The 16,923-nt window shown below is 35.8% G+C and overlaps 1 protein-coding gene and 1 long non-coding RNA gene across 2 annotated transcripts; one reads left to right on the forward strand and one right to left on the reverse strand.

Moving 5' to 3' along the window:
- Positions 1-986: 986 nt before the first annotated feature.
- On the forward strand, positions 987-2,814 carry LOC148767420 (uncharacterized). Its single transcript, XR_016033892.1, has 2 exons — positions 987-1,307; positions 2,405-2,814. It is a non-coding gene; the product is annotated as an uncharacterized LOC148767420 (long non-coding RNA).
- Positions 2,815-8,363: 5,549 nt separating this feature from the next.
- Positions 8,364-12,235, reverse strand: LOC105974979 (uncharacterized). Its single transcript, XM_088824605.1, has 2 exons — positions 9,043-12,235; positions 8,364-8,482 (listed from the first exon to the last, which is right to left on the reverse strand). The coding sequence occupies exons 1-2, from the start codon at positions 12,233-12,235 to the stop codon at positions 8,364-8,366; spliced, it is 3,312 nt and encodes a 1,103-aa protein (XP_088680731.1).
- Between the last annotated feature and the right edge of the window lie 4,688 nt (positions 12,236-16,923).

The following is a 16,923-nucleotide window of genomic DNA, read 5'->3' on the forward strand; positions in this document are numbered from 1 at the left end:
CTATCAGGTGTTTATTAAATATTTCTTCGACAAAGTGATATGGGGTACATGGGAAATATTTGGTTAAAGAGCTGTGGCTTATCACCCTTGGATTTCGACTGCAGCAAATCATGAAATTGATTTTGTAAGTGTCATAGAAATTTTTATTCAAAAATATGATCTTCTTACATGCAAGTAGAATTGTATTTATGACAAGTTTGACATGAAAGTTGGAAAAAAAAAGGTTCGGCCTTGGCTTTATTTGAAATTCTATTTTCATTTGTGGGCAACTTAATGAACTGCAAGGACTAATTGTCTAATGGCTGTAATTTTTATTTAGGTAAATTACACCCACACCCCTGTGGTATGCTTAAATAATTTTAAGGTTCCTATGGTATCGATAATTACACTCACCCCCTGAAACGTAGTTACCATTACTCTAACGGGATAATGCATTGGATACATTATTCCGATAGGGTTCTAATGGACTATTACTTTCTGCTAGTGGTGGAGATAACATAGAGTTATGGGGTGACATAGCTCCCCCAATATTTCTTAAATCACACATAACTCTTTGTTGTCTCCACCACTTTCTGAAACCAATAGTGTGTTACAACTCTATCGTAATAACGTATTCAATGCATTATCCCATTAGAGTTAATAACTACGTTTCAAGGGGGTGAATGTAATTATTGATACCACAGGGACCTTAAAGTTATTTAAACATACCTCAGCGGTGTGGGTGTAATTTACCCTTTTTATTAACATTAGTTATGAGGAAAATATGTTTTGAATGAATAATTTAGTAATGAAAGTAACATACCATATTTTATTATTTTGGGGTAATTTTCTATAGACCCTCCATTATTAGATTATATTGGTTAAAATCCAAGTCATAAGTCCCATATTGCTATAATCCCCTACTATTTTTTATGGCTGATTTGCCCTTTAGAAAAAATAGGAAAATTATATTCTTAAATATATATATTTCTATTAATCCTCCGGTTTTAGCATAAATCGTGCTGCAAAACGTCAATTGCAAATCCTCCCCAAATTGTATTTTTCCATCGTTAATCTCTCGAAAAACAAAACTTCTCCCTGCCCCATTTTCTTCAATGCAATCTCTGTAACCCTATCGTTGTTCTCGAGACCGATGGAATCTCTATAACTTCTGCAAATCGCCAACAAAGAAAACACATCCTAGAGGATAGTGCAAAATCGAAACGTACAGGTAATTTTTTGTGATTTTGTAAATGTCTTTAATGGCGATTCATTGACGAAATGCAATGGGTTATTTTTATAACATAAGTGAAAGATGCAAATTAGAGGTTTTAACCCTATGTAATTTTTATTTTTATTTTTCGTTTTGACATTATTTTTTGTTTGGTTTTACTGTTCATTTACAATATTTTTCCGGTTGTTTTGCGTTTTTGTTACATCTTTTCAGATCTCGATTGCGATTTTTTGTTTTGTCGTCTGATATGCCTAATTGGGCCAACCCAATGGGCCTACAATTTCTGTACCTACTGGGCTACGAGCCCAATATCGAAGACTAATATCACCGAGGCCCAAACACCTTCAAGTAAGGCTTGGGCCCAACAATGCAAACTCAACCCAATAAACGACATATAAATAGAGGTTTACTCATTTTATTAAGGTACGTCCTATTTAACTGAGCAATACTACAATACGTATTCTCTGGACTATTTCTACTATCAGCATGTCTGACTTGAGCGTCGGAGGGGTTTCCGCCGGATCAACCCCCGGCTTAGTTCATGTGTGCTCATTTTGCAGGGACCTCAGGATCATCAAGTTGTCAAGCTACTGATCTGCTTTGCTCTCCCAGCTCATTTTCTACACCACCCTAGGTGAGCTATATTTTAGCATCATCATCGTCTTTTGTGCTTTTCGGCCCTTTGGAGTATTTTGTTAAATTTGTCTTTTTCCTCCTAAATCCCTTGATTGTTTGTTTGGAGTTTCCTGGTATGTGTTACATTATTTTGTGTTTTCATTTTGCTGTTTTGTGATACATTTGTTTTTTTTTGTTCATGTTATTTTCTGGTGTCGATTGCAACATATATTCGATTTCATTGTTTTTTTTTTCTGTTTGCAATTTGTTGTTTCTAGCGTAGTGTATTTTGCACTTTGATATTTATTTTGCATTTTGTGTTTTGCACTTTGATGTTTTTTTTTTTCATTTTGCATTTTGCATATATGATGTAATCTTTGATATTGTATATTTCATTTGAACTTTGTTATATTCTTAGTCATCTTGTGATTTTTAATTGCATTTTATTGTTTCAAAATTACAATTTGCATTTGATGTTACCAAATGCACCTTACATATTCTTATATGCAATTGATGTACATGGATTATAGGTACCGACATGGTTGTCCAATAATTTTTTTTTTTTCAATTGAACAGTTGATTTGACGAAACGGAAGAGGAAAATAGATGAATTATTTGCCTCTTCAAAAAGAGGAAAGCAACGATGAATCAAGCCAAATCTATTTGCACGATAACACAAAGCCATATTAAGTTTCGACATCGCCTCAACAAACCAGATTTGGTTGATTGTGGGATTTTTGTCTTGTATATGGCAAGGCAGTTGTGCATGCAACAACCATTAGTGAGAAAACTGCAACAAGTGGGATATCGCACTCGAAAAACTTTTAATTATCAGTTCTTGAACGACGAGGATACCGTTGAGTTTAATTAGATTTTTTTTTATGATATTTACTTATGTTTAGCAGAGCTTTGATTTTTATTTGTGGCATTATATTTTTGTTGGATTTTGATATGAACTATTTTCTAATATATTCCAAATTCATGCAGTTATTTTGTGTATTGGTATATGCTTGACAATTCATAAGTTCTTATAAATTCAGTACATTGTTAAAAAAAACAGGCAAAGCGTCACAGGGCTTTAGTCGATTTTTGTTATGCTATACACTGCTGCAACAAAATTCTCACAAGGCTTTAGTCTTCATTCCGCTGTTATAGTTTGCATTTTGCTATTGTAATTTATAAGCAAACTACAAAAAGAAAAGGCAAAGTTCAAATAATACAATACCAACTGCAAAAATAAATATATGGCGTCAAAAGTGTAGATAATATTATACCAAAAAATTACATCATATATAACATCAACATGCACAAATATAGTCGAGCAACAAACACATCGTATATGCAAACTGCAAAAACATAAAAATCAAAAGTGCAAACAATACCATGCCAACAACTCAAAAAAAATATATATAACATCAAAGTGTAAAATATAGTCTGCTAGAAACAACAAAATGCAAAACAAAAATCCACCAACATCGAAAATTGTGCAAATCGACATAAATAGATGAAAAAAAACTTGATGTTTGTTGTTCGATATGGACATTATAACATGATGTTTTGTTGTTTGATGTTTGAATTATGAATGGATTTTTAAAGTTTGATATTTACAGAACATATATTAACAGTGACAATCATGTATGGAAAAAAAAACTTAAAACAGTAAACAAAAGCAGCAAAAGAGTAAAAATATATTCGAGCAAAAACACATTATATACATAAACTGCAAGAATTAAAAGCAAAGTGCAAATAGTACCATACTAACAACAAAAAATAAATATATGACAACAAAGTGTAAAAAAAATAGCAAACAACAAACACAATTTTCGTCTCAAGATTATCAGATTTAGTCGATGTCCTTGAGCCTCTAGATACGGAACTGCTCTGACGATTAAATACGGAATGAATTTAGCAGCTGAGAACGAGCGAGCCATTTTGTACTAGTTTTGGTTTGCACGAAAAAAAAACTAAATGAAATCTTCTCCTGATGAGCAAATAAAGAGAACATACGTGAATCGGGCTCAATCACTTTCTGTATGGTCATCTTCTCCTTCAATCTTGCACCATCAACCCTAAAAAAAATCACAAAATTTAATTTAATGCCTGCCAAATTGAATCAAAAGTCTGAATTCGAATTTCAATCTCGAAATCTAAACCAGAGATTTTGCGAAATAAAATAAGAGTGTCGTCAAAGATGAATCAACCACGTTTCATAAACTCCTTTCCAACAACAAAACAAACCTATTGACGTAGCTCCTCTTCATGTTGATAGCAATACGAAAAAAAAAATATACCTAATTGCATTAGATTTCACGAAACTAAAGCCATACAATTCTAAGATCTTATAACGACGAATGAGTTCTTTAATTCTATCACGTCTGATAAACTCCCGATATTTTTTTTTCAACCCACGTCTCATAACTTCCTTCCAAATCTTACAACGTGATATTTGTGATTTATTCAACGTAATTTACTGAATTAAATGCTTCCTTAATTAAATAATTTACTGGAAGGGTATTTATGTCCGTAGGCTTATAATTTTAATTAATTTAATTAAAAATTTTGGTCATAGGGCCTATAGCTATACTAATCTAACATGTTGATTTATATGCCTATAGAAATCAATTAACCTAAGTTGTAACAGTCAAGTTGTGGAAACAGTATTCAGTTACAACTATAATTCTTGTGTTAACACAGTTATAAACTACTTAAAGCAAATAAATGAACACAAGAAATTAATGTGGTTCAGACACAAATGTGCCCTACATCCACGTGGACCTGCAAACACGATTTCACTAGTTCAGATTTACAGTGTACATTAATAGGACTTATTAAAAACACTAAAGACTCCCTCTTTATGTAATATGCCGTTCTTGTACACAACTCGAACTTCGTGTTTCTTCCAACAGCAGCTCCACCCGCGTGCCTTGAACTTTCTTCAAGCCTGAACTCCCTTCAGAAAACGCGGCTGATCTCCCTTGAGATCTATACAGCAAATCTGTATATGTTGGCACAGTGCAACGACGGCACAGTCCTGCTCCGCAGAACGCCTTGGCAAAACTTCGATGCTATGAAGAGGTTTTTCTCCCAAATAATGCACACGGTTCTTGTATGTCTTGGAGGCTTATATAGCCACGAAAATAAGCCCTAAGACCTAACTTGAACCCCAAGAAATCTATTTAACTAGGTAATAGAATCCTAGTTGATTTCTACTTCTATTCTAGATAAGTACAAAAGATACCTAACTAGAATGAAATACATGGAAATAAATCTAAGTCCTAATAGAAGTTTATAAGAATAGGACTCTAATAAATTCCAAAATAAATATGGAAAACAAATCTTTGCCAATCTTTTAATTCCAAAACTTGGCGGATTTCCTCGATCTTCAATAGTCGGAAATATGGCGCCAACAATCTCCCCCTTTGGCATAGATTGGTCAGAATCCATATTTAACAAGAACTCCCCCTACATATGAGATTTTCTCTCTTTGCAGAAATGATTAACTCCCCCTGCATCACATACTGTTAGTACAATAGAAGTTGCAACACATAGATGCTGTAACAGAGAAATTTCCTGCAACACAAAGTTATCCAAAACAAGCCCAAGGCACAAAATAAAGATAACCAAGGTGATATCCAAAAGGTAGGAAATTAATCATAACAATAACAGTCCTAAAAGGACAACAAAAAGGGTTTTTCAAGGAAACTTCCCTTAATAATCATAGTCGGAGAGCTGATCATTATCATGAGAATTGCTGGACGCTTTGCCTTGCGGTTGTGGACTGCTGCTTCATCATTGAAGTTTTTGCTGGGGCATCCGGAGTTGCATCTGGAGTTGTTGCTACTCCCCCTTTCTGACCAGACTGTGCCAAAGTCTTAAGAAGCTGGTCCTGAATAGACGAAAATCCCTGAGCAAGCTGAGCCTGAATAGACTCCTAAAACGAGTGAGCTCATCTTTGGTGACCACATCAACTGGCGGCGGAATAGAGGCAGAGACAATGGGATCCTTTTTCGCGCGAGAGGCCATCTGAACAACAGAGGGATCGATAGGAGACAGATCAGCGAAATGTTCAGAAAGGACCTTACCATGGATAGTGATTGGACGGCCAGGAGGATCCAACAGAGTGGCATCACGAGTGGGCAGGCCTTGTTTGATCAGAAGCTGATAGATCATAGAAGGAAACGGCAGATGCTCACGCTCGGTTCGGGAATTGGCTAACACACCAATCTGATTGAAAATCAAATCACCAATATTGATTTTATGGTCATGAGTGATGCACCATAAAAATTCAGCTTGGGTGGGATTGAGAGTGGCATTGTGGTTAGTGGGAAACCAGTTCGAAATGCCTATCTTGAACAGGACCGAATACAGCTGATCCAATTTAGAGACATGAAAAGCAGATTTCGGACCAGACCATTTTTTTCAACACTTTGGCAGTGAGAACAGAGGCCAGAGTATCTTTAGAAACAGAAGTTTGGAAGTAACCCTGTTTGGACACTTATAAAAGTCATTGATCAAAGCAGGAGTTACAGATGTAATCCTCACGTGAAGTTTTGTAAAACTCTCATTGATACAACCAATTTCAGGAGCAACCAGATGTAATGGGCCCAGAAGCATTAAGTAAACTCTTCTTCGCCTTGAGAGCAATCTGGGCCACAGACAAAGCATCTTCTTGAGGATCATCAAAATACTCAACCAACACCTTAGGATGAATATTGATTGGTCGTTCAGGCATAGAAGCTGAAGTTCTCACTAAGAAATGTTGTGACAGTGAGTGATAGGTCAACGAGGGAAAAGACAGACACTCCAACTTTTTGTGCGAGAGTTAGCAAGAGCTCCATTTTGAGCATAGATGTACTCCCCAATATTGATAAAAACAGCATGAGTGACGCTTCAGGGAAACTCAGCATACAGTGATCACAACGGCTGTGGTGTACTTGACACAAAGGGCTAAACATTGATTTGATTCTTACACCGGTAAAAATCTTTATTCAATTCAGGAGCCACATTGAAAAATTTTCCTTCGCAAGTAACCGCGAGTCCCATCAACGGAGAATCAACAGAGAGTTAGGACTCTGGTGAAGATTCTGATGACTCAGATCTAGTTGGATGTACGGCAGTAAAGGCAACATAAGTCTGCTCTGAAAGAGATTGGTGGCCACTCGAAGCGTATGACTCATCCTCAAGACCATAATTGCTCTCAAGCTTCCTTTGAAGCCGGCGAAGCTGCACATGGGCGCTGAAAGTAGCTTCTTCAATTGCGACATGGTCTTCACCACCGACGTCTTCTGCCTTAGACATAGAAGGATCACTTTCAACCAGAATATTGTCCAGCGGATCAGAGACAACACCTTATTTGGAGCTTGGGGCTGGTGACTGCACATGTGCGAGTATGGGCTCCGGAATTGTGGCCATGAGAGAGATGGGAACTCTAGAGACCACTGTTGTCGTCACAGACTTTGACGTGTTTCCAGACTTCTTGTCGGACGGCGATGCACAGTTGTTTGTGCTTCCTCATTTCAGACCCCTCGATCGATTTGTCTCTTTTCATAGTAAATCTGTGAAGCACAGAAAAGAGAAGAACCGAGTAGCTTTCGAAAAACATAGAGAGATATTGGAGAGAGAGGTCGAGTATAAGAAATATTGAGAAATCCTAGAAGCCCTAAAGATAGGATGATAACATATCCCACAAACATCATGATAAAACAGAAGTATATTCCCACATGCTTCTTTAGAGATTCGAACAGATCACGTGTCAAGACAGCCATGTGTCAACAGTCAGCCCGAGGCCACAATAAACTCAGAAACCCTAGAAGGAGCAGATATCTAAAGCACAAGGACCGAGAAAAGAGGCAGAAAAAGAGAGGACTCTTCAAATACCGGATATTTTCAAATCAGAAGAAGATCCCACAATCTGTGACCAATAACAAACAAGATATTCTCCACACGAAACATCAAAAAATAGAGAAGGCAGATGACATGGCCATAGCCACGTGGCCAGAGACAACTAGTAGCAAAAGAAATTCACAAAGCCCATATAAAAAATCAAGAAAAAATTTTAAAACGAAAAACTGGAAAAAATCACATCTTTTAAGGAAAAGAAAATCAAGAAGATCACAAGATTAAAAGTTGGGGGCTTGGTTTTCATGAATTAATTTGATAATCTTAAAGAAAATCACAATAGAAGGCCACCGAGCAAACTCTTGGATGCACGATATAACTATAACCCCATAACCATACTCAAGAAACCATAATTTATGTAATTTTCTTAGGGTTATGAATGCGTATGCGATTAGCACAGCAATTCGATCGTGGACTTCAAGGAGAATTTCCTAATATATGCTTGAATATCATCCCAACTTTTTTTTTTTTTTTTTTTTTTTTTTTTTTTTTTTTTTTTTTTTTTGAATTCGAACCATTTTTCTCCTCCTCCTTTTTTTTTTTTTTTTTTTTTTTTTTTTTTTTGTGCTGATATGATGTTCAAGCAAACATTAGGAGGGCAACCTCCTTAAGAATCCACATAACTTTTAAATAGAAGTCAGGGATGCATATGCGGTAGCATAATTCTCCCAATAGAGGTATGATCTTTGAGATGAATGAGGTCATAGACATTGATCACTCCCGATAGAGGGGGCAGCACACTTCTATCATGGCTATCTGTGGAAACAAAAATTAATTCACAAAAACTAACACACAAACAATTAGTCAAAATGAACCTCCCATCATTCCTATTCCAAAAACAATTATGTCACATTTAGGTGACACATATAATGTCCGATTAAAAAATTCAAGTGCAATACGGACACAAATATTAATTGCACTATCATAGAAAATTCAGTTTTGCACATGGCAAATTCCAAGCGCTTTACGCAAGGAATCAAACCTAAGGAAGTCTAGGGGCTTTGTGAAAATATCAGCTAATTGATTGTCTGTGGACACATAATCTATAGTCACACGTTTCTGCTCAACTAATTGTCTGATGAAATGAAGACGAATATCTATATGTTTTGTCCTAGAATGCTGAGCATGATTTTTTGAAATATTTATGGCACTCTCATTATCACAAAGAACATGCAACTCTAAGCCATAGTTATTTAACATATGTTGCATCCAAAAGAGTTGAGTGCAACAGCTACCTACAGCTATGTATTCACACGCAGCATTAGATAAGGAAATGGAATTTTGTTTCTTACTGTACCAAGATACCAAATTGTTACCCATGTAGAAACAACCTCCTGTGATGTTTTTTCTGTTATCCACATCTCCTGTCCAGTCAGCATCACTGTTCCCTGCAAGACAATTGTTAGTATCTTTTGAATACCATTTTCTCAATTCGGGTGTTCCACTAACATATCGGATAATGCGCTTTACATCACTCAAATGACTCTCTTTAGGGCTTGCTTGGTACCTAGCACAAATACCTACACTGAAACGAATATCATATCTGTTAGCAGAAAGATAAAACAAACTTCCTATCAAGCTCCTGTATAGTGTGGAATCATCGTCTGTGCCATCACAATCTCGTCCCAACTTCTCAATTGAGGTCATTGGTGTTGTTAAAGGCTTTGCCTTTTGCAACCCAAATTTACTTACCACGTTCTTGGCATATTTGCTCTGTGAGATAAATACACCATCCTCTAGTTGCTTTACCTTGTCATTGCTCAGAACCAGTTCCCACATGTCATTTCGAGAAAACTGCTCAAGTTCTTCAAGCTTGGCTAACACCCAAAATTCATCAAGAATTGCTTCTTTGATGTTTTTTGGTTCTACAGTGGAAGTGAAATAGACATACCTGAACATTTCCTGGTAGTCAACCTTCAGCTTATTGCAAGTTTTCATACCTTCTTTACCAGTGGTAACGTCTTCAGTTGTGACATCAGATGTCGGCACTGATACTTCTGTGATTTTGTCTTCTGGTATTTCTCTTCCAATGCTCTCAGTTTGCTTCCCCATTAGAAAGTCGCCATATAAATCTGGTGTATTGGAGTTTAGTTGGGGAACACTTTTCACACAACCTGCATTGATATTTCGTGTTAGATCCTGAAAGTTCAAATTCCCCAGTCGATGACAACACATATCTGTGATATCAGAGGTGGTGAGGGGACACTGTTCAACTTGGTCAGTTTGATCAATTTTATAACAATTATCAGAGGATCTATAACCAGATAGAACACACCTGTGGTTTCGATCAAACACTTCACACTTACGCTTGGTGAACAACACTGAGTCGTATAGATCACATAGCTGACTTACGCTGAGTAGGTTTGATTTCAAACCCTCTACATACAGAACGTTGTCAAGGTTAGGTAATCCTCCAACATCCAAGTTACCTTCTCCTTTCACAAAGGCCTTGTTTCCATCACCAAGAGTAACTTGTCCACCAGACACATTATGCAGGTTCTTCAAGTAATTAGGTACACCTGTCATATGCTTGGAGCAACCACTATCAAAATACCAAGAGTTCGTAGTACATGCTTTTAAAGAAAGAATAGCAGGAAAGCAGTTTGCATTATACTTATTCATCCATTTATTATCAGAGTATCTTCTTTGGGAATTGTGATCCCATGCAGCGGAATTGGATGATTGATATGCTAAACTCTTATTTATCAATTTCCATCTTTTAAAGCATTTTGGCCTAACATGTCCTACTTTGTGACAGAAATGACAAGTTGGCACAAACTTTTTTGTATAAGACTGTGAGGCAACATGTTGTGAAGTAGGTTTGACAGTATTATTCACAAAATTAATTTTTCGATTTGGATTAGGTTTACCATCGAACTTACTCCCAATATAGCCAAGACCAAGTTTATCAGGATTTGAGGGATGAGCATTTAAAATTTCATCTAACCTTTTTGAAGGAAGAATCGTAGTGCGATTTAACTTACTGACTGACGCCTCTAACGTTGTTGCGACAGGGGAGTTGTCACACTTCAGGTTGAGGCAGGGTTCAACATTTTTCATTGAATGAGGATTTTTCTTGATCTGCCTTGTCTTATTGCAATCGTTGTTTCGCAAATGTCTCAACAATTCTTTTAGATTGTCAATATCTTTCAAAGCAAAATCATGTTTTACCTCCAGTGCCTCATTTTCCAATTCAAGCTCATCGATTTTGGCCTTCAGGTTGACTTTAACTGCTTCATTCTCCTCTTCCAGTTCCTTTACTTTCTCCTTCAAACGCTTGTTTTCATCACTAACCTCATGACATTGCTTTAGAAGATCATTCAGTTGCTGTTGAATCATCTCAATGGAGCATTCTTCATCATCCTCTGAATCTTCTTCTCCTGTGGGCAAAAAAATTGTGTTTAAATTTCTATGACTCTCGAGATTACGAGTAACATACCTGAGGTGTGGTGGTTCAGTGCATGTGACAACATCTTGTGTCACGTCAGTAACCCTGCATGTACCACAGAAGTCAATACTAGTTTCAGCATCACTTGCTTCACTTTCATCATCAGATTCAAGGTTATCGTCACTCCAGGTTGTAGCAAGTGATTTTCCTTGCTTCTTCTGAGTGTTTGCACATTCAGATTGAATATGACCATAGCCACGACATTCTCTACATCGAATCCCCTTTCTAACTTCTCGCTTGTTTGTAGGACTTCTGGGATGTCCATTCATTTTCACGAGTTCTCCGAAGTTTTTGGCTATTAGAGACATGGATTTTGTTAGCTTGACTTCGAGTGCTGTCATGGGAGCTGAGGGCACGGATGGTGTCACAACAGACACTGTTTGTAAAGCGATTTTTCTCTCTTTATCCATTCTACTGATGTTCAGCTTGTTTTCAAAGGTCTGTAGATTTCCGATCAGATCTTCAAGCCGCAATGAGTCCACATCACTTGCTTCCTCTATAGCAGTGACCTTATATGCGAACCGGTCTGGCATAGATCTCAGCACTTTACGAACAAGTTTTACTTCAGGGTAAGTTTCACCGAGGCCATGGGCTTCATTTGCGATGTCGCATAATTTGGAGTTGAAATCGCTCACGGTTTCAGTTTCCTCCATCCGAAGATCCTCAAAACGAGTAGCAAGCATCTGAAGTTTTGATAATCTAACAGAGGTAGTCCCCTCATAGGCTGTTTGAAGTTTTTCCCATGCTTCCTTGGCACACTCACATGCTGAGATGATTTTGAATTGATTGATATCAATTCCATTGAATATGGCATTCAATGCTTTGGAATTCATATTTGCGGCAATTTGTTCAGTTTTGCTCCAGTCTTTTTCATGTTTCTCAGTTTGAATTCCTTTTTCATCTGTGGCAACAGGTCGTTTCCAGCCAGTCAGAACTGTGCGCCATGCATCTTCATCCATTGACTTGATGAACATCTTCATCTTGGTCTTCCAATAAGAGTAATTGGTTCCAGTAAGCAGTGGTGGGCGAGTCGTGGAACCGCCTTCCATATGAGCATTCATAGTACCTATGGAAGAAAATGGCAAATAAATCAAATTCCCAAAATCACACACTATGTTTATCTAGTGAGAGGCTCTTGATGCCAATTGTTGATTTATATGCCTATAGAAATCAATTAACCTAAGTTGTAACAGTCAAGTTGTGGAAACAGTATTCAGTTACAACTATAATTCTTGTGTTAACACAGTTATAAACTACTTAAAGCAAATAAATGAACACAAGAAATTAATGTGGTTCAGACACAAATGTGCCCTACATCCACGTGGACCTGCAAACACGATTTCACTAGTTCAGATTTACAGTGTACATTAATAGGACTTATTAAAAACACTAAAGACTCCCTCTTTATGTAATATGCCGTTCTTGTACACAACTCGAACTTCGTGTTTCTTCCAACAGCAGCTCCACCCGCGTGCCTTGAACTTTCTTCAAGCCTGAACTCCCTTCAGAAAACGCGGCTGATCTCCCTTGAGATCTATACAGCAAATCTGTATATGTTGGCACAGTGCAACGACGGCACAGTCCTGCTCCGCAGAACGCCTTGGCAAAACTTCGATGCTATGAAGAGGTTTTTCTCCCAAATAATGCACACGGTTCTTGTATGTCTTGGAGGCTTATATAGCCACGAAAATAAGCCCTAAGACCTAACTTGAACCCCAAGAAATCTATTTAACTAGGTAATAGAATCCTAGTTGATTTCTACTTCTATTCTAGATAAGTACAAAAGATACCTAACTAGAATGAAATACATGGAAATAAATCTAAGTCCTAATAGAAGTTTATAAGAATAGGACTCTAATAAATTCCAAAATAAATATGGAAAACAAATCTTTGCCAATCTTTTAATTCCAAAACTTGGCGGATTTCCTCGATCTTCAATAGTCGGAAATATGGCGCCAACATAACACATTGGACTCATAGCCATATAAGTTTGAAATAAGGGGGTATAGCTAATTATCCCTATTATTTTTAACAATGTTTTTTTAACAACATATTAATGGAGGGGACCAAATGTGTCATAACGTGGTACATCGATGGACCAAAACTATATTTTTGGAACACGGGAAACCAAAAATATTTTAATGTTAAACGTGAAGGGACCAAAAATGTATTTCTCCCATAACTAAACTATAATCGAACATTTAAAATTCCTATAGATATTAAATGTTTAATAAATCCCACAATTCGTGAAATATGTTATGTTATTTTACATTATAGATTTACAAACAATCACACGTATAGACATGTGAATATATATATAATGAGTAATTGACAATATATATATATATATATATATATATATATATATATATATATATATATATATATATATATATATATATATATATATATATATATATATATTTATCTACTTATCCAGTAAGATCATAATTTGTGACGTTCATTAGATTAATTTGTGCAGTAAGATTATATTTTCATTTTTCATTGTTTACCTCAATATTTCTTTTTAATCTAATACAAGCATTAAATAAAAAATAAAAAAGGGAAAATAGAAAAAAAACAGTGATAAGGAGTGATGATAGCATATGGTATATATTATATTGCTGTTGGCTCACGTCTTATTGAGCATATGCGGTAATGCCAGCCTGTCATTTATGCATAAACTGCAATGTTTTGACAATCATGTATTCATGTGGCATGTGCAATTTTTTTGTTTTTCTTGCAATTATTAATCAATACTTGCTCTTTAACGAGTGGATATATTTTTTGGAGAAATCAGACAAAAGTTCTTTTGAGACATGAAATTTTTGGAATATTTGGTTTCTTTGAAAAACTCATTTAGTATTTTTCTCACAAAATTGTTTCACCGTTACATTTTTTGTTTTTCGGTTTTTTTTTTTTTTTTTGGATATTTTTAATACTTTATTACTCTTACTGTCAATACTTTATTACTCTTTCTGTCGTAAAACAATTAAATCTTGGGCAAATGGCAAAAATGTCCATCACATGGGACTTAAATGCATTTTGGTCCACAAACAAAAAACAGTCTCTCAATTAAGCCCATCCCCATGTCTTTAGTCTAAAATACCCTCAATAATATAATTCTTATCAATTCCACCCATTATACTCTAACTTCCTTAATATTACACATTGACCCCGAATTTAAACAAATATATCACATTAACCCCCAAAACTTTTTTTTTTCAGAAAATAATTTTTTTTTTCTGAAATGTTTTTTTCCGGCCAAATTCCGGCATTGAATTTTTTTTTTCCTGAAATTTTTTTCCGGCCGGTCAACCACCGTTGACCGCCGGTCTCCGCACGTTGACTTTTTTTTTTTTCAATTGTTTTCTTTGAAAAAAAAATGTTTTAATTAATATTACTGTCTTGGCTACTAAATTACTGTTTGGGACAGTAATATTATGAATATTATTTTTCCAAACAATAATATTATTAATATTATTGTCTAAGACAGTGAAATTACTGTTGGAGACAGTAATTTAACATCCAAGGCAGTAATATTAATTAAAATAATTTTTTTTAAGGAAAAAAATTAAAAAAAAGAAAGAAAGTCAATTAACAGTTAAATTACTGTCTCCGACAGTTAAATAACTGCCGGAAACAGTAATTTAGCAACGAATACAGTAATATTAATTAAAAATATTTTTTTAAGAATAAAAAAGTCAATTAACAGTTAAATTACTGTCTCCGACAGTTAAATAACTGCTGGAGACAGTAATTTAGCAACAAATACAGTAATATTAATTAAAATATTTTTGGAAAAAAAAAAACAAAAGAGTCAATTAATAGTTAAATTACTGTCTCCGACAGTTAAAAAACTGCCGGAGACAGTAATTTAGCAGCCAAGACAGTAATATTAATTAAAATATTTTTTTTATTAAAAAACAAAATTATAAAAAAAATAAAGTCAACGCCGGAGACCCGGCAGTCAACGGCAGTTGACTGGCCGTAAAAAAAAATTCAAAAAAAAAAAAAAAGTCAACGCCGGTCAACGGCGGCGACCGGCGGTCTCCGATGGTGGCGGGTCAAAATTGGGGTCAAAATTGAAATTAAGGTTAAAATTGGTTAATTGATGAAATTGGGCTAAATTGGGGTGTATATCATGAAATTGGAGTTAAATTGAGTTTCAATGAATTGGGGGTAATTTTGGTATATATAAAAGGATTTTCCTTATTTGCAAATAAGTTTGAATGGGCTGGATTTATTTGAAAAAAAAAAAAGTTGGATGTCCCTCTTTTAATTAAGTGCCCTTGTCATGGGCCTATTTGCCATTACCCCTTAAATCTTAGACATATAGAGTACTAAATAATAATTTTCCTAACAAAACATGGAATCAAATCAATAAAAATTAAGATGCTCTCTTCTATCTCCTCCCTGCGAAAACCCTAACCCTAGCCTTCTCCGCTTGATCCTTCGCCATGTCTGAGTCACCGCCGGTTGCTTCCGGCGCCGCTGCTCCTTAGGCCGACTTAACACACACGGCGTCGACGGTTCCCCTCAAACAACCTGCAATTCGTACGTTCGCATAGGTCCTCACACTGGCTGCTCTAAAACCACCTTCTGCACGGTTCATCCATATCAACCTTTCGCTGCCACCTCAACAATTCACTTCCATTGAAGAGGATCTAGCATGTCTTTTCTACTCTTTTCGAGATGGACCTCACCTCAAAGAAATTTGAGCAAGCTTTAATATTGAAACTTTCCATTGGTTGCCCAAGCCTCCATGACATTCGTACGAAAATATATCAATCTTGGAATCTTTCTAATGAGCTTAATTGGTTGATCCACGTCATATTTTGCTTATTCCAGTCGATTACGATGATATGATTATGGATACACGGGATTCTAATTCCATCGGCACCTCTATGTCGTTCCACATTTCTCGATGGACGAATGACTTCAAATTTGATAAAGATAGTACAAGAGTGGCTGCATGGATTCGTCTCTCGGAGCTCTCCTTTTACTATTTTAATTTGCCTTATCTGGAAGGAATTGGTAATCAACTTGGCACTGTTCTTTGAGCAGATGCAAGGGGTATTCAACTTTCAAAATCCGATGTACGCTCGTTTATGTGTCGAAGTTGATGTTTTTACATACTTACCTCAAATAATTTGGATTGAGGAATCGAAGAATAAGGGTTTCTGGCAAAAAATAATTGTTAGCCAAATGGCTTGTAATCCAAAGTGATGATCAAACAAACAATTGATAATGGAACTAATGAATTATGTTTAGTCTTATTCTTATTAGATATTAAGCATAATCGAAGGCCCAATGCCCTTGAACTATCTCGAGAACAAGCCCAAACGATCCTCCACATTTACTCACAAAGCCCAAATCTTATAATCTTTATTTTCTATAAGTTTTTTTTGGGCAATTCATTTTCAAAAATAATCAAATTCTCCTTTGAAAAATATGTTTGAAAGGATCAGCCAAATTCCTCTCTCTCTATTTGCTGGAAATATATTTGGAAGCAAAAGATTTCTTTTATATTCTATCTTTGGAAGAAATTCCTTCAAAAATCAAACCTGCTTTGAATTGAAGTTTGGCTGATTGAGACTCTATCTCTTTATTTAGGAAACCCTTCAATCACTTTGCAAATCAACCAATCAAAGATTTATAAAAATTGTTCTGTCCCGAAGATGCTCACTTCTGCCGGAAGTTGTTATGCTGAAATTTATTTATGTTGAAGAAAGTTTTGTTCTTGATT

The sequence above is a fragment of the Erythranthe guttata genome, chromosome 10 (genome assembly GCF_056151865.1).
Source record: "Erythranthe guttata isolate IM_541 chromosome 10, IM_541, whole genome shotgun sequence".
NCBI classification, from domain to species: domain Eukaryota; kingdom Viridiplantae; phylum Streptophyta; class Magnoliopsida; order Lamiales; family Phrymaceae; genus Erythranthe; species Erythranthe guttata.

Excerpts from the sequence above, each read along its gene's own strand:
- LOC105974979 (XM_088824605.1), bottom strand. The coding sequence starts at position 12,235 with ATGAATGCTCATATGGAAGGCGGTTCCACGACTCGCCCACCACTGCTT. Across the intron at positions 8,483-9,042 it reads AGGAGGTTGTTTCTACATGG|ATAGCCATGATAGAAGTGTG; the intron begins GTAACAATTTGG and ends TTGTTTCCACAG.